Source organism: Opisthocomus hoazin, chromosome 5, assembly GCF_030867145.1.
Source record: "Opisthocomus hoazin isolate bOpiHoa1 chromosome 5, bOpiHoa1.hap1, whole genome shotgun sequence".
Classification (NCBI taxonomy): domain Eukaryota; kingdom Metazoa; phylum Chordata; class Aves; order Opisthocomiformes; family Opisthocomidae; genus Opisthocomus; species Opisthocomus hoazin.
The window spans coordinates 28,453,595-28,477,252 of record NC_134418.1 but is presented as its reverse complement, the minus strand read 5'-3'; the positions used below and the strand labels follow the sequence as shown (position 1 = coordinate 28,477,252).

Below are 23,658 nucleotides of genomic sequence, written 5' to 3'. Positions count from 1 at the left end.
ACAGAAACTTGGTGAAACTCGTAAGTCCAGCAGACCAGGGTTTTATTAACCCATTTTCCCCATGCTTCTGGGTGAAAGCCCGTGAAAATTTGGGGAGGCAGGTTTCTTAGCCTACCTTGGGAGCAAGAGCTGGTAGGAGTTCTGTGGGGAGCTGCGGTTCCACCTGACGAGGCTGAACTCCCGGTCTCGGCTTCGGCTCGCGTCTTGATGGTCAGCACTTGGCATGTTAGTGACACAATCTGCTGTCCCCAGCTCACCGGGGGCTCCTGGGTTTCCCTGTTAGTTATCAGCGGTAGAAATGCGTAGAGGGGTTTACAGGGGAGGTCCCCATCCTGAAGACTTCACAGCTGAAAGGGAGGACAAGAAGAGGTACCTTCTACTAAGTACCTTCTACTAAGTAGAAGGAAAGTGAGGGAGCACAGACAGAAATAAAAGCCACAGGACCATCACTTAAATGAGAGAGATGTACAGCTGCCTTGTTTTCTCTCTTTCCTTTTGTCTGCTGCTTAGGCAGAGGTGTGCATCCCAGGGGCGTATGGAAGGGGCACATTCTTTCTTCTTTCTGGAGGAAATATTTTTGCAAAGGAAAATTGGAAGAAATACAATGGCTTTTCAGATGCAGATTAGCAGAAGTAAAATGGTTTTCCACTCCACCTGGAAAACACAACTGAGAGGGATTTTAAAAGTAATGGGAAATTTGCCATCATTTTTTCTCTCCTTTCCCTGCTCTTGGCTGGCACGAGAGGTCATTTTAGCCAATCTTTAATGCTTTTCTGCGTGTAGTGTTGATTCTTCCGCTTTCTCCTGGCTGCGCTCGCTACAAAAGGGTGCTGGTTTTATTTTACCATCCAGTTACTAACATCCAAATTTGTAGGGTCTTGAGCACTGAGATCAGTTCCTCTTTACTAACCCTGTCTCTCCTTGCCCTTCACTCTTTTTCCAGCTCACCACACCCCAACAGCTTGTCTTCACGGCCCATCCATGCAGCTTTCACTAGCTTTCAGCTGGCTATTGAAATAAATGAGCATGTGAGCTAAAATGATCCAAGCCGTATTATACTGCACACTTGTCCAAATCTCAGGCAGAGAAGGCATCTCCGTTAATATTATAAGAAATTCACACTGCCATCTAGTTCATCAGCAGGTTCCCGATCGTTTGTTACAGCTTCTTGACAGTTGAGCGTCAATTTAGAAATGCCCTGCGATGAACTCGGAGTGAAGCATTGCTCAAGGTCAAGCAGAGGACACATTGCAGTGCTGAGCCAGTCTTAACTAACAGCTGCCGGTCTGAGCGGGGTGGATGTGGATGTACACCCTTCCCGATTCTCCTCCTCGCTGGCGAGTCAGAAGTAAATGGTCTTGAGTGCTAAGGGCTTCATCTTCTGCTCTGCCAAACACCAGGAGGAATACTGGCCAGTGTCAGTTACAGAGCACAAAATCTCGTTAATGAGCAGAATAAGCAGATTTCTTACTGTCTGCTTGTGGGGGCTGAGGCCACCGTGGGGAGACGTGCAGCCAAGCCGGGGATGAGCCATCACTTCTCGCAAGGGCTGTCTGATGCCACGGGAGAGGTTGGACATATAATTTATTTACATTGGAGATACACCTTATTTACAGCAAGCCCAAGTATCTCTTCATAGCGCTCTGTTTTGGCAATACAGACAGCCCTGGAGCCTGTTACACTGGAGGCCACGTTTTGGGGAGGATGAATGAGAGTCCTCATTTTGACAGATACCAATACAAGTGATTGTGGCCCAGTAACCTTTACAATGAGCAAAAACCCAGCTCAAACCAATAAGAGATGCTCTTGGCACTTCATAAAAAGTTGGCAACAATTATCGGAGCCAAAAGTGAAAAGGAACAAAAAAAGAATAGGTGTTAAATAGGAAGCATTAAAAAAGCTTGCTGTTGAAAGCCCCAAAAGCTATCTAGGAGGAAAAGTTTCATGATGGTTACAAAAACAACCAGCTTAGAGGGAAAGCAAAGGAACAGTTAGAAAAGTAACAAATGGAGTAGAGGGAAAGTTGATCCTGATGAGTAAAAAGCAGAGTGGATCAGTGGAAAAGTAATAATTAAAGTTGCACCTGGAGTACTCTGTGGAGGAGACATTCTTTCCCTGGCAAATTAAAGGAAAAATGTGGAGTCCTAATAACAGTATCTGACCATTATCAGATGGAAATAGTAGGTTTTGTCAATAACATGGAACTGGTCTTTGACTATTTGTGTTCTGATATTCATGAAGAGTAAAATGAGGCAGTCACACCAATGTGATGATGATTGTAAGCAGGTAGAAATATTTTCCATTTCTGCCGTAACTGTGGGTGTTAGCGTGCATTCAGTAGCAGCTTCAGGTGGGAGCGCAACCTCAGTTGTCTGCCACAGCTCCCTCGCAGACAATGTCGGGGACAGCTGAAGAGCTTGTTAGTTAATTGCTGGCCTTTTTAGAAAGGATAAAGAGATGCTGACTCCAACCCAGGTGGTAGGACAGAGTGGTTCAAGTTAGGAGTCCCTCTTTCAGGGACTGGCACGGCCAGGAGAGCCACAGCCCAGGCCGCCGGGAGCCGTAACTGCTTGGGCACACCAGCTTTTCATCCCTAAGAGCACATCAACTTATTACCAAAAGCATTAGGCAGCTGCTACCAAAGCTTGACGTTTTCAAAATCATGAGACAAAAATGAAAGTGGATGAAGAGGACTCTGACTATGATGTTCTTTATGCTTTGGAATGTTTAGGATGCTCTGGAAGATGGAAAGATGCAAACACTGCATGATTGCTTTTTTTAAAGGGCACGTGAGATGTCCCGGATGATTGTAGGCTCGTTGGCCTGATCCTGATCCCAGACAAACTAATTGCACAGCTGATGCTGGATTAACGGCATACTAAAAGAGAATAATGGAGTTAGTAGCAGGCAACATCTTGCCATATTATGGTTTTGATGAGATGACAAGTTTGACTGATGAGGGTATTGCAGATATTCAGGGTGTTACATACCGTTATATTACAAAAAGTGATTTAAGAGATGCAAATATATTTGTATTGAGGAAATTGCCATGATGCAGCTGAATTTCTGGAGGGATTCTTTGTGAAACTGTTCACAGCCCACGTTTTTAATACTTTCATCGGTGAAAGAAAGCATACAATCATCAATCACGGGTTGCAAGCAGTGCGGAGGTAGTGGTGAGTGAGGAAGATGAGAGGCGACAGACTCGGCCGAATACAGCCCGGTGTTACCATCTGTTGAGGCGCAGAGAACATCGGCTCACCTTGGTTGCAGCCCCTGGGAAGCGGACACTGAGAAAGGCTGGTTGGAGGACACGGTGGCTTTCTGGCTGAGCACTGATTCACAGCGTGGCCAAAAGGGCTGACGTGGTCTTTGGCTGTACACACACGTAGGTGGGTGTAGGGACTCTGCTTTTAGCGTAAGCCCAAGCTTAGCATTGAGCTTAGCAAAGAAGAGATGGAGAAATTATTTGACTAAACTAGAGGCGTGTAGCAGGTGTCAGGCATTTACCATTTCTTTTCCAAAGATTTTTTTAAAGGCCTGTCAAAGGAAAACAAAATGCAGCCTTGAAATAAGGTGTACGTTTCTGAAGGTGAAATAGCACACGGCGCGACAGCGAGCCAAGGGCAGAATCTGCCTCTGGGAAGTGACGACTGGAGTTGCGCTGTGCTTCACCCGCTGACGCCGTCTGGTGCAAAGGGGGTTTAGTCTGGGGAGCTGCTGCGCTGTGCGGCAGGTCAGGCTGAGAGATCGCACCCCGGCTTTTGTCATCGGCACAGTCAGTGGCCACCACGCCGGTCAACTGGTCATCAGAAACTGGGATACTCCACAGAGAGAGCGGTGACAAGCTACGCCGAAGCAGCACTTGTTACAGCGCACGGATGCCTAGAATAACAGCCCAGTCTTACAGCTTGGGTCAATAAACAACAAAGACTTCCCACCTCTTACGCACGTCCTGCTTAGACTCTCCTTAGCATCTGAGCAAGACCAGCACGCCAAGCGCCCGGCAGCACCTCCTCCTCGCCTTTTAGCTCCTGCAAATATCTCACACTTCTTTCCACTCGCCACAGGCCCAGTTGCTTTGCCACTTCCAGTGTGTTTTCTGAGTCACTGGCACTTTCAGAAAGTAAAGGCTGTGCAAACTTCTTGCTAATGGGCAGGAAAATTACTGCCTCCCCGCAGGCTTTCGACTAAATCAAAACAAGCAAATGTTATTTTGAAATAAGCATCTTTCCCGTTGGTTACAGTAGGCGCAGATGCCTGTTGGTGCTGTCAGTGATAGTGGATACGTGCATAAGCATGCAGAGCATCGGCTCTCGGGGTTGTGAGCTTGTTAACTCTCTAGAGACCACATCAAAGTCAAATAAATACAAAACAAGCTAGTAGGTTGAAATGGGGTTTTTGTACTCACAGTCGGGAACCACAGGCTCTTACGAAGTTACGCTCGCCGCAGGGTTTGGAGGAAACAGTCCCTCTTATCTCTTGGCAAAGAGAATATTTGCAGAGCCAGAAGAGGGACACAGGAGCAAAACCGACGCTTTGACTCTCGGCCTCGTGCTGCCCTCTTTGTGGCTTCCTTTAGGCTCAGTTTAATACGAAGGCCCAAGAAGCCCGGCTTTACAAGTTGCGCCTGGTGTTTGAAAGGCTGAGGTTATTTGTACCAACAGCAAACAGTGTGGTGTACGATGGCTTTATGAGTGAAAATCGCTCAGAGTCCTCCAGTCTCTAAAATGATAACAGAATTCATACAATTTTGTGCTTGAAACGTTATTGCTTTTATGGAGATAGAAGTATTTATAAGCTTCAGCCCACTTTTAGTGCCTTCATATTTCTCACCGGCAGTGAGAAAGCGTTTTGTCAGCAGAATACAGTTAAAGGAGAGCTGTGCTTCATCTGCTGGGGACACAACAGGTTAAATAGTTTCCTGTTGTCTCCCTGGTTGTGCCCTGTCCCTTTGGCAGAACATAGGTAAATGTATCTTTGGATAGCCTGCAGTGAAATTACTTACTGTGGGAAAAATACCATCCTGCTGTGAGAGCAGCGCCTAAAAATTAGAGGGGTTTTTGACACATTATATTCTGTTCCCTTTCAGGCCCCATGTTGTTTCACATAATTACAGGTAATAGTACCAAGTATGGCTGAGAGCCATCAGGTCACCAGCAGGGACTTTTGCTGACAGAGATAGCCAGAAAAGCAAGTGCAAACTTCACAGGCTGTTTTGAGCCCAGCTTCGTGGGGACTGAAGAAGTCTAAATCTCTCAGGTACCGCTGATGCTGTGTCCACAGTGAGCTTGCTAAACAAAAAGTGACACATTTAGACAGGGCAGGAAACTACTGCGCAAGTAGCTCTGATTTCCCAGGTATCGCTCAACTCTCCTCCAAGTCCAAGCATCAGGCATCTTTTCTTCCAGGCAGTAGTACCATCACCCATCATGGCAAAGTCACCCATCATAGCCCCTTCCATCCTTGCTGTCAGCTCACAGGAGATCCAGGATCTCACAGGAGATGCTGGCTACCTGCGGTAACTGCCACCGAGTGGGAGGTTTTGGTGGCCTTGTCACAGGGTTTCTGGCGCTTCCCCAGGGCACCGAGCCTTCGTGATTGTTCTGCCACTTGCTTGGACACCTGCTTAAATCAGAGAGTAACCTGTGCACGGGCATTCCTAGTTTAGTCTTCGTTTTGGACATGCAAGACAGCAAACACAGAAGGTAAGAAAAGGGTCTCAAAATACAATCTTACCCTTCAGCCCATCCACATGGAAAAAAATAATCTTTTCTTTTTCCCCACATGTGTTTTCCTGTATATAAAAATGGGGAGGAAAAAGCCAGATCCTTTTTTTGCCACACCTTCTTACTAGTGTACCAAAACATTACCTGTGGTTAGTACATTTTTTCCCTTTATTCCACATAAGAACTTGTGTTGAATTTTTTGATTGCTGCTATATGCTGAATACACAGCTGTCATTACAGGAAGGCCACAGAACATGTCGGTGGGACTAGAAAGCTTGACTCCCCTTCCTGACTTTTTCAGAATTGAAACATTTTCTAAAACCATCCGGTAGCACTTAAAAGGGGCGGGGGGGGGGGGCGGGGGGCTGTCCATATGAAAAAAAAGCATCCAGGCTCTCCTGCTCGCATACTTCGGCAGTGTCACTGTGTGGCAGCTACACTACTGAGGCGCTGCCCGGGTCTGGCAATGAGCAGTGAAGTCGCTGAAGAAACTAAACAGGTACAAGTCACTTGAAATCCTAACTTTTGCCTAACACAGTATCTCCTAACCTGCTATGGCGAAGGGCAGTGTGTCAAACGGAACAGGAGTAGCTACACGGATGGCTCGGCTTTAAGAAGTCAGCATGCGGTGAAACAGCGTAGGAATTTATTAGCCATGCCAGGCGCTTTGCATGACTTCTGTCTGCGGGTGGCTGGGTGTAACACTGCTTCACCCTCAGTAAAGGGGCTGTTTTGCACAGAGTAAGGGTGTTTCGGACCGTCTGCCTAGACAGGGGCATAGTTACTGCACAGTGTGGATGCCCAGGAAAGGGTGCAAAACATCTGTAAATCCTGCCTTGAGACATTCTCAGTGATTTCAGTGCTTGCTTTCAGATTGCCAGCTTAAGACAAAGCCCAAAACGCCACACTTTTCCAGGTGTTAAGGCTGAATGCCAAGAAATAATCAGAAAAAAAAAAAAGAAAAGAACACTGAAACTTTTTTTCTGGATTTTTAGCTGAAGCTAAGATTATCTCTAAATACTTCACAAAAACAACAAAACAACCCATACGAAATGTAAGAGTGATAAGGTACCTTAAAAATTATGCTTATTTAGTCTTGCACAAGTCAGTCGTAACATTGGGTTAATGTCTGTTTAATTCTCCTACGGTGTTTCAGGCTCAAGAGAAAAGTACTGTATCTCAGAAATACTCCAGAGTTAATCAGGGATGTGGCAGCATCTGCTTAAGAGAGACCCATAACTGAATCATCGCTAATTAACCTATCACCTCAGCAGAAGGGAATAGGATGTTGGTACCACTACTGAAATGGATGAGAGTGATGGGAATGGAAAGGGGGGAGGATGAGGGAAAGAGAAATAAAGCAATTTGCCTAGCACCTAGTTTTATAACAAATTTGGGAGGAGGGAGGGAAAAGAAATTAAAGTATATGAATCATTAAATCTGTTCGGTATAGTTAATCAGACTGTAGTTTCAAAAACATTTGAGCATATTTACATGTTAATCAGTGAATGATTTAGGTCCAAGAAATGTTCTATCCTTTGTATGGTTTGGGCTATTTACAGTATTTACAGATTTTTTTTTATTATTATCATTACTGCTGACCTAATTTGTATTTGTAATAATTATAATTTCAAACTAGAAAAAAAACCCCTTTGAAAACTAGTGGGCAGAAAATAAAAGCAATGGCAGAGATCTCAACATAAGAAATATAACTTCTGTCGTATATTTATTGAATGAAAAGACTGCATAAGTCAAAATGAGGAGCATTTCTTATTGGAAATAAGTCTCAGACATACAAAACAGATCCTGAAGCACGCTGCTTGATTTAATATTGTTGTTCTGTTTTGTGCTGGATAGCTAATATACAGTAATTGCAATTTGTTTCATGCAGTGCCCTGCCAGACTGTTTTAGATTATTTGAAGACTGTACTTCAGCATCACAACCAGCTTATGGTACCGCAGCCAACAGACCATCCGACTGAGGTAGTATACGCTGAAGACAAGCTACATCTCTTTATGTCTGACAATTCTTTGAAAGCGTGTAGGCAAATAAATCAGTAGGTGCAAGAATAATATATTTAGTAGTAAAAAAAAGTAAGAGCTATTATTAAACTGTCATTATTAGGTACAGTACACCCAAGTGGAAGATGCTCATCACTAGTGTGATCTAGGATGACTTTACCGAGCAGCACGTAACTCCCTCCATTGGCACCAGCTGCACTTGCGTTGCTTTGGGTAATTTTTCTCTCACTTTTCCTCAGAAACATCACTTTTGTGGGTAGATTTTAGGCTAGGGCTAGCCTGGTGAAAACTGTAGCTAGGTGACTGGCACTGGCCACTGTGGCTGCTGCCAGTGCACCGGGGCTGCAGCCTGTGCATGGGGGTACCAACACATCGTGTGGGGGGGGCACAGGCACACGTGTGCGTACAGTTGGTGTAGCTCTAATGCAGCCCAGAGGTGGTTAACGCTGAAATACACATTTCCTTCATTTTGCAGACAGACCCAAATATAGGCTTCCACAAGTCTGTGGAGTGCTCTTGCTTTTCAGAAATATCCCAAACAAAACGTTCAGTGTTGACAATTTTATACTTGATACGGAATTTGAGGATTTTTCTAATTACACTCTTTTTAAAAGTGCTGCAGTGAAAAAAATAGGAAATTTAAGTCCTTTCCTTCTCTAGAGGTAGATGTACAGATTTATCTATCAGCTCTAGTGTAACACGTGAATTTTGCTCCAGCATGTTTCTATCCAGGCTGGTAAAAATCCCTCAGATGAAGTGGTTTCATTGAGACTTTTCTAGTTTAGACTGCCTGTATTTGAGGCTCTTGCTATGCCTGTTTTCATACATGTAGTGTATATGTGTCACTACCCATTATTGACACAAACAAAATCAGAAGGGGGAGGACTTAGGTCTAGTCTGACCTCCCTTTGCACACAAATGATAACGTAGTGCAAGCCTCACGTAGTCCAACTTCCCGTAGTTTCACAGAAGATGCTTTGCAGCAGTTCAGGATGCGAATCACTTTGCTCCTCCATTCAGTTTATCCTGTGCAAATTGATACATACATATATATTTGTATTTATATATATCATTAGCTGTTACCACTCAAATATATTCCAAGAATTCATTTTCCTTTTTTTAATGCTCTTTTGCTTAACTAAAATTTTCAAGCACTGTAAAAACTGCGGCTGTTCTGTAACATCCCACATGGAATAGCTTGTCATGATGTGACAGGATTTTTATTCAATTAAACACATAGATGCTAATCTTTTATTCATAAGGTAAATCATGTACAAATACAAGCATGAACGCTTTTGTACTTTGGTGCTTCCTTCAAGGTCTGCTTATTTCATTTCTGGAAGATTTTCTGTTTGTTGCAGTTTAATGACTGCTGGACACACCAAACTGCATCATATATTTACTGAGAATCTTTTGCCCAGAAGTGCTTCACTTTCAGAGGAAGTAATGAAAGTGTATCTGTAGCAGGAACCCAGTAATTGTTTAACAGAGGAGCGTAACGCTCTCTCATGCCTTTGGAGAAGAACGAGGGAAAATGTCCTAAATTTCAGGGGGAATAAGACAGAAGTGTAATAAAATTTGGGCTCAGGAAACTACTAAAAATTTATTGCATTCTCCTCAGTTAATAGTAATGTGAGCTTTCGTGAAATTGAGGTGGTGGGCCTTTCTGCACCCTATTTCCATCAGTGCAATACCTTTAAACACAGGCAACTTTTAGGATAGTTTGCTCCTTCGCAAAGCCACGTGTGAGCATCCATCGCTAACACACCTGAGCAAGCCTGGAGCCTTACCCTGTGCCGTTACTGGCCTGCACTGCGTTGCTCCTGCCTGCCGGGGCTCAAAAGCAAGGCAGTGCCTACGGAGTTGGCTGCAGCTTGTACTTTGCACAGGTATCAGTAAAAAAGGTCCTTGCTTCACTATAGTTTGTTTTTTTTTCAATAGGGAAAAAAGTAGGTTTCAGGAATCTAAGGTAGGCAAATTATTACCTTTATATAAAAGGGATGCTGAGCTAGCTGCTGAAAAAAAATCAGTACCATTGTGGGGATCAGATGGTCCTGTGTGTTAACTTCTGTGACGGAACAAGCCGAGGCAATACTAGTGTCAGCTCCCACTGAGATGGAGTGGTCACTGTTCAGCATAAAAGCATCATACCCCCAAATACCAAATATGCCAAATACCAAAATACCATCACTGCTCTTCCTCCTTCCCCAGCACCTTCGCCACTTTGGCAGAGGACGAGAAGCTGTGCTGGATGGAGGGTAATGTTCTTTGCACAGCAAAGCTCCTCAGCTGTATTGTTGGCGTCCCAGGGGCACGTGTATCTGGCAAAAATTAAGGCAGCTTCTTGCATCATTGGTGGAGGGGGAGGAACTGACCCTGGCCCTTTTGCAGTGGTGGGAGCAGACAAGTGGAAGTGCAAAGAGAAAGCCTCAGATTGTAGACAAGAGTTGGACTACAGGTGAAGGGTCTTTCTCTTGGGGATTACAAACTTGGATTTACAGCCTAAAGAGTTGAGATGTTTAGAGGAAAGGGCAGGGGCCCATCAGACAGACAAAGCCTGTCTCCTCCTGTATATTGTGGCTCCCTTTGCAAAGTTTTGGATTTGCCTGTAGCTGCCGTTGCCTGCAGCTTGCGCCAAGCCAGCCAGGGTTGCCCCAAGGCAGACAAGTAGCAGACAGTCACACAGGCTCAGCTCCCTGCGATGCTAACCCCCCCAGGGGGTGGCGGCACCCTTAACCATACAAGCAGATTCTCCCAGGACCCCTCATCACGGTCTTCACTGAATTCAACCTTTCACATATTTATCAAACTTGCAAAAAAAATGAAAAGCACATACCTGAGGAAGAACTTCAGAGACACTCCCGAGCTGTCTCCCAGGATGCTGCAATAAATGTATGAGAGGAGGCAAGGGTAGGCCTTCAAATAGTTTTCAGAGATCTGGAAGCAAGGAGGAGAGCTTTGCAACAGTTGCCCACACGCGCAGTATGTGGGTGATGATTGCCTCAGAGCCTGGTTTCTGCAGTTGACTGTGAGCTGTCCAAGCTGGGGGCTAGACGAAGCTCTCGGTAATTGGGCCTCCGGATTCAGGTGCTTTAGTAAAGAGGTGTAGCTGTAAAAGTGAATGAGTCTCTAGAAGGGTGTGGTTTCATTTTTCTTCCGTACTTCAATTATTTCAGGTATGTTAACAGGACCATCTTAAGCTCATTGGGTAATCCTGAGCTATAGCATTTCATGGGCAACAAGAATTAAATACAATTTAGGTACAGCTCACTAAAGAGGGCTTATAAATGTGTGTGGATTACAGGAATCCCCATAATTAGTCCCACAGCATTCATTTAATATTGGAATATTGAAGCACACGAATTATGATGGTTAAAAGCAAAATTTCTTTCCAGCTGACATAGTGGCATTACTGTAAGGCTATAATTTGAGTTAATATGGCATTCATTAATAATAATGAAGCTTTTAGTTTTCATAGTTCCTTTATTTATTTTCTTTATATTTTTCACAGTAACATAACTGCTGTCAAGTTTCAGGTGTGTTCTACAGAAGTAATAAATTTATTATAAAAATAGACCAAAAGAGTCACCTCTGAAGTAAACCGTCAGCTGCGATGAAGTGATCTATTTGATCACGCTCTTCAAAGACCCTTTTTATGTATTTTAACAGATTAAGAAGAAAGGTTATACTTAAATAGTATACCCAGTCACTGGTTCCTAACTGTCTTTAACCTGCTTGTTAAAGTGGAAATTATCAATAGCCACCTCTCAAAACATTTTCCTTGTACCTCACCAAATTCAAGCTCTAGAAAATGGAAATGTAATTTTAGAAGTACTCACTCTCGGCAAGAGCAATTACGTGTTCACTTCAGGACGCATTTCACTGTCAGTATCATGGCTAGTTAAAAAGGATGTTTTTTTATTGCAACTGACATCTTTACTTATTTGCCTTGTAAAATAAGCAACAGAAATATTTTGCTTTTTCAGGGGAGCAAGCAGTTGCTGAACAACTACCCTGTCTACATCACTAGTAAACAGTGGGATGAGGCTGTAAATTCTTCCAAGAAAGATGGACGACGGCTGCTTCGCTATCTCATCAGATTTGTTTTCACAACCGATGAGCTTAAGTACTCATGCGGCCTTGGGAAAAGGAAAAGGTCAGTGCAGTCAGGAGAGACGGGTCCTGAAAGACGTCCTCTGGATCCAGTAAAAGTAACATGTCTCAGAGGTACTGCATCTTTTCGCTCAGTGTCCACCATCTGTGATCTCATTTCACCACATTGGCTCTGGCTCAGTAGAAGCATTTGGCTGATGGTTGCAGAACTAGAAGGGGTTTCAGAGACAGGTGACAAGCAGCCAGAAACACTCCGCTTTTTTTTTTTTTTGTAATACATACATCTATGTATGTATGTATTCTATATGTGTATATATTGGTTTTATGAATGGGAAAAAACAGGGCTGCTTATTTAAGAGAGGTGACAAATACAAGGGCGTGTGACACTGATACACATAACAAAGCAAAGAAGGAAAATCAGACAATCCTGGTTACCCTTTTGTATCACAAACCACCAGGTCATTCTTTAACACTGCTATACAGCAAAATTAAACCACAGGAATATTTATAGCCTAACGCGTAGTAAGCATATGGCGCTCAAGGCCACAGTGCATCATTGGAGTTAAAAGCTAACTGAGTTTCAAAATAGGTTTGAACATTTTGTGGGGCCAAGAACATCTACAGGTTAATTACATACCAAGCGTATACAAATGCGTTGTCAAGGACTTACCTTCTTTTCAGAGCACTGACAGAACATTGACTTAAAAAGTTAGGGAACAATTTTCCCCCGTGTTTAACCTCAAAAGGAGGGGGAGTTTTGCAAGCATTTCACCATGTCAGAGAGCAAGGATGTCGGGCAATACAGAGAAAGGGTCTAAGACTGAGAAGAATTATCTATTATGGCAGTTCATATTTTGGCTTCCTGAAATTGTTAAAAGGCCTGTTACTAGGCTTTATAATGACACATACAAAATAGGACTTTTTAAAGCCCGGTTCAAAACATGTTTGCGGTATCAGCATCTGCCTTTCATAAATGCATATGCTTATCGCTTCTTTAATTAACTCAATTTATAGTATTCTATGAGCGCATACTTGAAATACAGCTTGAACTGACTTCAGGAACTAATCAATGCAGTGTAAAAAGCTAAATTTTGGTCAGTCAGCGATAAAAATATTTTTAATCATTCAGCTGGAATCCAGAGTGGTTATATCATCAGACGGAGCTTCTTCCCATCCAGGGTAGAAGAATTCAAGACCAAGTAGATCAGACTTTTAGTTGGGGTACATTGATGTAACCAGGTACCGGACTCAGATTTTACATACAGCCAAACTAGGCAAAGATGCTCTTTTTTTACTACAAAGGAACCTGTTAACCTGTTACGTGATACTCTGTCAGATCTTACACTCTATCAGAGCTTAAGAGAAGGGCAAATCCGCTGCACACCGTGCTGCACAGAGGGCTGGAGCGAGATTCAGGGTCCCACAAGTTCTCCTGGAAACTGAAGGCTGAATTTGCTAAATTACTTTCAATTCCACCTAATAATTTATCCACAAGCAGACAGTTAGTACCCTTTTCTTCCCCCGTCTTCCCCCTGCCTCCCACCAAGACTAACAGTAACTCCACCTGTAGACGGACTTTTGCTTATGGCCACTCTGCTTCCTGGGGTCCTGGACATACAGAACATGTGGAGCGCTCCTTGGGAGAAAGGGAGAGGCCAATATCCTTGATTTCCAGAAACCTGAACAGGAAGCCAAAACATTCAGTACCTAAGGACCCATTAAGAGCGCAGAGTAGGCAGCTCTCCCTTTGGGCTTTCGTGTGCAGGTGGGAACACAACGACTTTCTCCGGTGCCAGGAGTTAGCTGCTGGCTTCTACCCGTTTGCAAGCCCAGGTAACAAGTGTCTGACTAATTCTCAGCATGTCCGGTTATGCCTTCCCACCACAGCAGGGAGTACAAACTGCTTCTCTCTGTCTGCACTCAGAGCAGTTTCAACATCTATAAACATTTTTAATATATTCCTGCAACTGACTGATGTCTGGAACCAGCTTTGAAGCAGCCTGGCATGCTTACATTATAGCATTACTCCTTCACATGATAACCATTTCGCCAAGAAAAACACCAGTCTGGGGAGCCCCACATGAACATAACTTCGTAGGAATTACTGTTTCCTGTGTGGATTTCCAGGGAAATAACTTTAAAACTGAGATAACTATCACTCTAGCAGACACACTGCTGGAGGAGCTATGCAAAAATCACATCCTGATTATCCAACAGATGAGATACCTTGCAGACACGGGAACTCACGTAAAAGCACAGCATTCCCTCGTCTCGAGATGTGGTGACAGCAACAGAGTTCCCTTATGCCACTTTTTGTGCTATTGGCTTGTCAACAGCAGAAAACAGAATTTAAAAATATCCTGGGACACACAATACAGCATGAGGGAATATCTAATGTTACAGAATAAATAAAAAGCCCAGTTTCCATATGAGGTACAGTGTATCCAATGTATCTAATAAGGTTCCCTCAAGTTTAAAATCATATTTGGACGTTTCAAAGTCTGAATACACCTATTTGAGCTGTGTCTAGGAGTTACAACTCCAGAACTGGTAAGGCGCCTTCTGCAAGTTTAGCATATTGCATGTCAAAGAATCTGAAAAAGAAATTATAAAAAATGTAATCACCACATACAAATAGCTGTATGTGGAAGCAGCAGCTACTTAAACAGCCAAATTACATGCAATACAATTCATTTTTTCCTGCATTCAAAACTATTGCAAGGCTCCCCAGATTAGCGCTCTCATCTCATTTAGCTATTTCTAAGGCAAATTTAGTCTCTGAAAAATAGGTGCCAGAGTCAGGAAGATGTAAAGAGCAGGGCTTAAAACGAAAGATACTCCAAACAGAAGGGAGCACCAAGCCAACATAACGGTAGTGCCATTTTCAAGCAGGTCGTGGGCTGCTGCAGCCTGCAGATGTTGAAGCAGCCAGCAGAGGGAGAGCATAAAGATCCACGAGAGTAATCACCTGAAGGTATAAACACACGGCAGGTTTCAAATGAAATACATCCCGGTTCATGCTAACTTTTACATGTGTGGCACACGCTGAATTGCAACTGTCGCTTCGAATTAGTTCTTTTTATTTCCACAAGACGGGATTTTCTCTCCAGGTCCTGTGCATTACATAATTAGCTCAGGTATGAGAGCATACAGTGCATGTGCAGAAACACACTTGTACAGAAACCAAACATGTCCAAGGGGCATTATCATGGCATCCCCCATAAGGCTTTACTTTTGCTTAAGTAGAGTAGTAATACCCCCTTTCTTATTTCCCATGAGCTTTTGACACCTGGGCAATAACGGATGACACAAAGACAAGTTGTTTTTTATCCTTTGCCTGTTTTCCTGCAGAGTTCATTAGGATGCACTGTACTTCCAACCCGGACTGGTGGATGCCATCCGAAGAGCAAATAAACAAGGTGTTCAGTGACGCAGTAGGACATGCTCGTCAAGGGCGCGCAGTGGGGACTTTCCTTCACAACGGGAACTCGTATTATGAAGGGACTGACCATCCAGGATCACAGGACGAAGTCTTCAATAGAGGTATGCAAGACGGATCTGGTGATTGATGACAGTGAGAGGAACCTCATATAACAGTAGCAACCACTTAATTTAGGAGAGACTATTTGTTAAACATACTTACCCTGCTGTCATTTAAGAGTCCAAAGCATGTTTCAACACATACTGCATACATTTCAGCTTCTCCATCCTACCATGTCCCAGTTAACAGAAAGAAATCCATTTCAAGACCTGCTTTCTGGGATTTCTCAGTGCCTATTATTTGCAGATCCTTCACAGCACCCTCAAAGGGAAATTGCAGTTCATTTCATCTAGTTCTAGAGGAAAGGTCATGTAAAAACTATAAAAATATCAAAAGAAACAGCAGCTAGCATCTCGTCTGCCTTTTGATAACAAGCCCAGGTCTGGACCCAGAACCGCTGGGTACTATTTGCTTTCCCTGAGTAGGAGATGTAAGAACAAGTCTGCACGCTTATAACAAAAAAAAAGAAGTGGTCTCCCATTTCCTAACAGCAAATAGCATAATTATAAATGCTACCTTAAAATACCACACAAGATGGAAAATTCAGAGACTTCCTTTAGCCAGCTCTGCCAGGAAATTAATCTTCCCAGGTAAAACAGCAGTGCTCCTCAACAGCAGAATCGTTCAAAGACCCAAGAACAATAACAGGCACTTCTAATAGATAAAAATTGCTTTGTATATCAGATAGGCACTATATTTATCTAGATTTCTAAGGGATTAGAGTTGATCATGACAGTTTTCATTAAAATAAGATTGCTAACAACAAATTGCCATTTCAGAAAACAGGTTTTGCTTTGTCTGTTCCTATTCTGCAGCCATATTGTGTAGCTTTAGAGGCTTTAAATTGCCTTTTCTTGGTTTTGTTTTCATTTGTTTTATATCCATTCCTTGGAATAGATGAGGCAACGTGCTGATCTTAACAGTCAGCTGCTCAGCGTTGCATTCAAGGAGGGGTTGGGTAAGAAGAGCCTAGTTTAACCTTCTGTTGTAAATAATACAGGGTCCAGACTAAGTAAGAGCTGTAAGAAAAGATCTGTGCTAGAGCAGAATTCACAACGGTGTACAGCATTGGAAATAGATGCCAACTTTAAAAAAAAAAAAAAATCAGTCCACTGAAAACCTGTAATTTTCAAGGCTTGGGAGTCCGTTTCCCTCCAAATTGATACACTCCAGAAACATGCAATGCCAAAGAAACGACACCCTTTCCCTTCTGCGTCAGGGTGTTCCCATCTCCGTACCCTTGCCCGGTCACTCAGGCCAGTGCTGACATCCTTCACAGCCTAAACCAGCTCTCCTCGAGGCAGGTACAGGGAACTGGTTTTTGGAAAGAAAGTTCACTCCGCTTTTGACCATCCTTAGTGCTACCTCATCAGCGTTGACTCTCCTGAACGTGTATCTCATACTCCTCAGCTTTCCTAACCAACTTCTGCAAGCCACAAGAGAAGCTACTAGCAGCTCCTTCTCCTCTTGACCTGCTCCCCAGGCACCAGGCAGGGCAGGAGGCACCCAGCCCCTTACTCAGAGATGGGGGGGGGGGGGGGGGGGGGGGGAGAGTTCTCTGGGGTGAAGCACACTCTTCCAGCTCCAGCCTGGCCTTGGATAGAGGGCTGAGGCAGTCTCTCCAAGGTCAGCTCACCCACCCGGGAGTTTCTTCCCACCATCTGCCTCCTCTTTGCCAGCTGCCATGACCAGTCTCTCATGGCCGGCCTGTGGGGCGTCTTGGGACATGGGCTCCACTGCGCACCCCTGTAGGCGGGACCTTGCTCAGCCAGGACCTACTTTAGACCCTTAAATGCCCAATACCTCTTGATTCATTTTATTTTTTATGATTTTTAAAAGGGGGGTTGAAAAGCACTCATTTGATCCAGAATAGCTCATCAATTTTCTAAAAGTGAATGAGTGGTTTAGTCAAACCGGACCTCACCAGGCCGAGGGGGTTTGGGACAGCGTCCCTCGCTACGGGCAGGAGGTGACTTGCTCTGAGCGGTCAATGGTGGGTGGTGGCCTCTGGAGGAGAAACTCGGTGTATAGAAATGTCACAGAACAGATAATCCTATAGTAGCTTTTCAGTGTTGAACTTACACTTTTTTTTTTTTAAAAAGAACTATAATAGAAGATGTTACATTGCTCAGATGGTGTAAGTCTTGCTGGTCTATGTTTAATGTGGTAACACTTGCCAGAACTACTTGGTAAAACATGTCAGAACGTGTAAGTCAACATCAAACTGTAAATTTGTCCACGGAGATATGTATCATGCTGTATTTTTGTAAACATTGTGATGGTTTCCTTTCAAATGTTTAATCGTATGAGGTTAAAAGTACAAATGCTTCATTTTTAACAGTCACAGAATACTGGACTGAACAGACCTCTCTCACTCAATAACCTAAAGATTTGCTGAAATAACTAGTAAGCCTAGCTTTATTTTTAGTGTAAAAAGTGTAGCCAGCCTCCTGGAACCACTCACAATCCTCTGCTCTCTTATTGTGCAAAATAACCAAATGTATAGTTTCCTCCTGAAAGCCACTTCGGCACTAGAAATGGCTTTGCAGATTTGGACCTTTCTTTACGAACAAAATTTTGCACTCAGTTGCTTCCGTGCACTGGCCAGTGACGTGAATTGTAGTCACAGACAGGCATTAGCAGACACCAGCTCATCTTTTTTTTGTTCATGTTTGGTTTTAAAGTACAACAACTCATACACATGGAAGTGTCTAAGTATACACAAGATCTTAGGTATAATAGTATGGGACCTGAAACAATGGATAGCACATAAGCCCTTGGAGAGCGAGACATCCATATTTAAGCAGCGTGCTGTGTAAGTCAGCACATCCCTCCCCAGCGCTGGATGTAGACAGCAGGCTTGCGACAGAAGGAAACCGCTATCTGTCATGTCACTCCGGAAAGTCCCAGGAGGATAGAGATTCTTGTCTGATCCTTCCATACTCTTTAATCTTACTGTCATTTATGTATCTACCTTCTCTCAAACTTTGTGTAGCAGTGCCACACGCCCATCTGTGCCAACATGCCTTCGCTATATTTTCTATGACAAATATTTGTGGAGAAACTGTGATTAAAAAACCATTAATCCTGATATTTTTATTGTTATGGTGTAGTTAATTCTATGAATACTTTCTAATGATGATTGTACTGTGTAGAGTAAGTACAGGTTAGGGATAGACCTTTACCAGATATTGTACAAAAAAGTGCATAGTGTAATATAGACTAGTAAGGGTTTTGTGACAATTTCATAGGATGTGTGAATTGTTTTCTATGTGGCAACACACATTTCTTTTAAAGAATATAAAATCTTAGAGAATTTTTTAAACAGTCAATATTTTTTGATTATAAAGACATTTGTTACCTACAGTTTACTATTTCAAGTGTTAATTCTAATTTGAATATTTGTTTTATTACTACATACCTCCAGTTCCATTTGTTCTGTTGCATAAAAATGCACAATAAAAAAGTTAGTCTCTGGTTAACCCGTCTCTCTCTTTCTCTATAGGTGTTGTGTCGGTGTGACACCTATCACAACTGGCTCTCACTATAAGTACATATATATATATTTTAGACTTACATTGATGTAAAAGGCTAGAGGGTTGTCTTTTGGAACAAATTCTTATTTGGTATGAAGCAGCAGCAAGCACAATGAAAGATTATGAAGAATTCAGCTGTGGATAGAATGTAAATCATTTTCACCTCAAAAATATAACCACATATATTTATGCGCTGGTTAGATAGAAAGACCGTTCAGAGAAAGTATCCATCTGCAATCCTAAGACCTGGATTTTCAAGCAGTGAAGTTTAAATCCCATTTTAATTCAAAATTTAGTGGTGGCTGAATGTCTCCTGTTCTCTTAAACGCTTTAGAAAATCCCGACTCCAGATAATTCGTAGAGGAATTACGGCGACAAACATTCACCACGGCAATCCCCTTCTGCTGAGCTGTGAAGCAAGACAGGACTCACCGCGGGCTGGTACCATCCATTAGATGTATTTCCATTATAAACCAGTACTTCTGGGTGCCTGCAGTGTTGCAAAACTGGGGTTCGGCTGGTATTTTCTAGATCAGGGGCTTCAGCCTACTGTATTTTTTGTGAAAATCCTCATCAGTGAAAATCCTCACCAAAATAATTTCAGATGATTCTGAGATATGTAGGTTAAAAAAAGTGTTAATCCCTCTGAAAAAAATAAACTAACTTCTCTTTGGAAAGCGCTAACTTCCCAGCCTTTTGGGCAATGAAACGTCAGAGGGTGGATCCCGAGGCTGGAGTGAATGGGGATGGGCTACAGGGAAACCAGTGGGGCGATGGGGCAGTACGGGCAGGAACCGGCAGGGAAAGCTGGCAGGGAAGGAGAGCTCATAGGTAAGGAACCAGAAGCAGCAACTGGGTTTCTGAAGCTTGGGAAGATCCCCAGAAAGACTGGGTCTGACAGCAGAGTCCCATAAGAAGCTGGTAAGCTGAGAGGTAGTGACTGGGGCTGGACAGGCAGAGAGAAAGGCTAAGGAAGAGGTCCCCAGGGTGGGGGAGAACCAGGCCTGGGAAATAACTGAAGGGGAACAGGCAGCAGAGCTGGGGGGTGTAATTCAGTAATGTCGCATTGTATTGCTCTTCCACTAAATACCTGTTAACCATACTGGTAAGGCAATAGTTAAACCATGCTCCTCCTCTGCCTCCATGCCAGTCTGCTCAGAGAAGCATGGCCCGCTGCTGCTGGCAGTTACGCCTTCACTCAAGTGCCAGGATGTCCCTGAAGAGGATCTGGAGGTCCAAGTCAGCCACTGAATCTCATGCATACAAAGGAATTTAGTTTCTACCTCATTTGCTTAGAACAAGTGCACGTGCAAGCTCATGTTATGAAAGCCTTCATAATTTTAATACGACTACTCAAGTTGCAAACTCTACCCTCAGTTCAGTTAGGCAGGAATGGCTGTTTTCTCTGCCACCTTCCCTCTGATGAGACACCTCTGTGCCTGAAGCCAGTGGACGGAGAAGTGTCAGAATAGGAAGTGCTTCCACCACTCCGAAACATCAGAGTCCCAGGGAACACAGCATGAGGCAGCACGTTTCGATCTTCAGCCTGCTGTGCCCAGAACTGGGAAGCTGGGATGGTTCCTACCTCTTTTCATAAGGGTTTTGTGAAGATCGGTGCTTGAGAACTCAAGGCTTATAGCGATAAGCAAACAAGAAAGCCCTTGAAGAAAGTAACAAGCCTGTCTGCACATGAGTTTTAGTGCGTGCAGTACGTAAAACCAGTCCACAGATTAAATGATGAGGACAAAGCAAAATGCCAGACGACTGCTGATGGAGCAGCAGCACCCTCCCGCAGCTGGCTGGGGTGCTGGGCAACAGCAGCACTGCAGAGAAGCGGGGATACCCCGCTGCAGCCTGGAGCGCCTCGGAATACTGGGCAGGATCTCTCTACATGACCTCACCCTGCCAAGACAAAAACCCTCCTCCAAAGACTCTTCAACATCTGAAGTGTATAAAAGCAGCTTCTACTGCAGATGTATGGTGTTAAGGGGAAAAAAAAAAAAACCCACACACACCACCACACCAGCAGCAGACTAATGACCTCAGTCAAGGAAACAAGTCTGACGTGAACTTACATAACAATGTTGGAAAAAATAAAAAAAACCCTTTGTCCTTAAAATCACTTTAAACTCTCCCACTCATCTGGCAGATATAATTGCCACTACTAAGGAAGTCTGTAGAAAAATGGAAAGAAACAGGTTTGCTAATGACTGAAAGTGGTTTCCCTTTAGAAAATTTAATGTTAAATTTAGTTCCCATTTAGGAACAGGGCCAGTAGTACAGCAGAAAAAGTCTAATTAAACCTTTCAAACATGCTTTGTCATAATCCGAGTGAAAAACTGAAAAGTCTTCTTGAGAAAGGATGTGAACCTGAAAGAGCCCACAACTGAACTATTTATTGAACTCACAGAAAGAGAGATTCTCTTTTTTCTAAAGGACAATCTGAAACGAGAAGCAGAGCAGCAAGCAGTTCTAACACAGTCTCTTGACAAAAGGAAAGTGGAAGGGAAACACCAGGCTCCCTTTCCTGGCCACAGCATCAGGAAGACAGTTCCAGGGCGGGACTAATCTGTAAGAAAAAAAATTAACCTTGGCATGTCCGTAAACCCACTAAACACTAGCCAGAGCTTCACTGCACATCTCCCCTCATGATCTGCAATGTCCAGTTATCTACCAAGCAGACTGAGCTCTTGGAACAGACTCCAGAATTACTCTCCTCCACTCAAAACCTCTGTTTTGAACCACGTGGAGACTGAAGCTGTATACTAAAGTCAGAACCACTCAGCACTGGTGAGGCCACACTTCAAATACTGTGTTCGGTTTTGGGCCCCTCACTACAAGAAGGACATTGAGGTGCTGAGTGTGTCCAGAGAAGAGCAATGAGGCTGGTGAAGGGTCTGGAGAACAAATCTTAGGAAAAGCAGCTGAGGGAACTGGGGTTGTTTAGTCTGCAGAAGAGGAGACCTTCTTGCTCTCTACAACTACCTGAAAGGAGGCTGTAGTGAGGCAGGTGTTGGTCTCTTCTCCCAAGTAACTAGCAATAGGACGAGAGGAAATGGCCTCAAGTTGCGTCAGGGGAGGTTTAGATTGGATATTAGGAAAAATTTCTTTACTGAAAGAGCGGTCAGGCATTGGAACAGGCTGCCCAGGGAAGTGGTGGAGTCACCATCCCTGGAGATGTTCAAAAAACGTGTAGACATGGCACTGCGGATGTGGTTTAGTAGGCATGGTGGAATTGGGTTGAAGGTTGGACTTGATGATCTTAGAACTCTTTTCCAAACTTAATGATTCTATGATTCTGAGACATAAAGGGGAAGAAGCAGAATGGGTCAAAGTCCACATGCATCACATAGGCCCAAAGGCAGCAGTCATGTCCTTTGCTAAGTTCTCTGTGGGTGGCAAATTGCTTTGTTAGCCCAAGAGTCTAAGAAGAACTAAAAGGGAGGGGTAAACCTTCCAGAGGATTCCCTTTTTAAAGTGTAAACTTGAAAGGTTTTTTCTCTCAAGTTCCTCCTTCTTTGTCCTTACACCAAATCCAACTTACCACATGTGTAAAGCCTTTAAAAATTATACAGCAGCTTTTAAGTAACATGTTCAGTTAAGAACTGCTTAATATTTACTACTAAAGTCAGCATCTACAAGACAGCATAGGAAGATAGCAAATCAACAGACAGTTTCATTACATTGTCTTGTAATACGGTATTTTACCTCAGAGCAGCCTTTCAGTGGTATCCAGGCATTCCACAACACCCTACTGTAACTCCTCTTAAGGCAGAGGAACTCTGATCCCGTTCTCCTTTTCACAGGTACTAAACATGCATTTCATGAGTGTCATGCAGAACTGAAAAATGACATTTCAATTCCCAGTTAACGTAAATCGTGAACCTCCCAAAGGCTTCATCCCATTCTCTACTTCATATTTTGAGCTTTACCTCGGATTTCCCAGTCAACATCTGACCATCTTCAAAACTGACAGAAAATGCACGTGAGCAACATATACTTTTCTTTAGCTTAATTAAAGTAGATAAGCAAGGTCAAGGAAGTTAGACAACACCCTCCTGAACACTGTTACCAGCTCCCCTCATTCCCTTAAACAGAAAGGACTTCCTACCTTTGTGAACCAAGATGATGTAATTCCTGTGATCATAACGTAGGCTCTCAGTGGAAGCAATGCATCAGAGCTGTTCAGAGAAGCTGGGGACAGTCAGATTCTAAGAAAGCTTGGCTTTCTTCAATGGCAGAAGAAAGAACAAATACCCTCAATAATTATGCTCGGAAAGAATTAAGAAATGTGAACAGCGTTATCTCTTCAGGAGCTTCCCTCCAGCAGCAGACATTAAGCGTTTGGGGTCTTATCATGGAAATTTTGCACAACCATAACTTGCAAGAGGAATATTTCCTCATTCAACAATTCCCAAAGCAAATATTATTTCATGTCTGTCATCATGGGACCAAATCTTAAAGGCAGAGACCTCATTCAAGATTAACAAAGAAAACAAAATACCGCCACAAACATGGCTCCTTCTCTCTCATCCCTCTCCGATTTTTCTCTTTTTTTTTTGTATTTAATAGACCAGTACCTGCTGAAGGAAGTTATCAAGGCTGCAAAAGGACCTCTCCCATGGGAAACTCATCCCCAGGACTAAACTTGCCACTACTTGTCTTGCTGCTGGTGCCTCTAAGGCTGAAAGACCATGGAAGAGGGAGCTACATGATT

General features: G+C 43.4%; 1 protein-coding gene across 1 annotated transcript in view; it reads left to right on the top strand.

The window, feature by feature from the left end:
* Positions 1-16,922, top strand: part of BEND4 (BEN domain containing 4) — a 30,889-nt gene extending 13,967 nt beyond the window's left edge. Inside the window, exons 3-5 of the mRNA XM_075422167.1 lie at positions 7,621-7,712; positions 11,738-11,978; positions 15,216-16,922. Of these exons, the coding sequence (XP_075278282.1) occupies positions 7,621-7,712; positions 11,738-11,978; positions 15,216-15,433 (551 nt within the window). The 3' untranslated portion in view covers positions 15,434-16,922. The remainder of the gene's footprint in view (positions 1-7,620; positions 7,713-11,737; positions 11,979-15,215) is intronic.
* Positions 16,923-23,658: the final 6,736 nt, after the last annotated feature.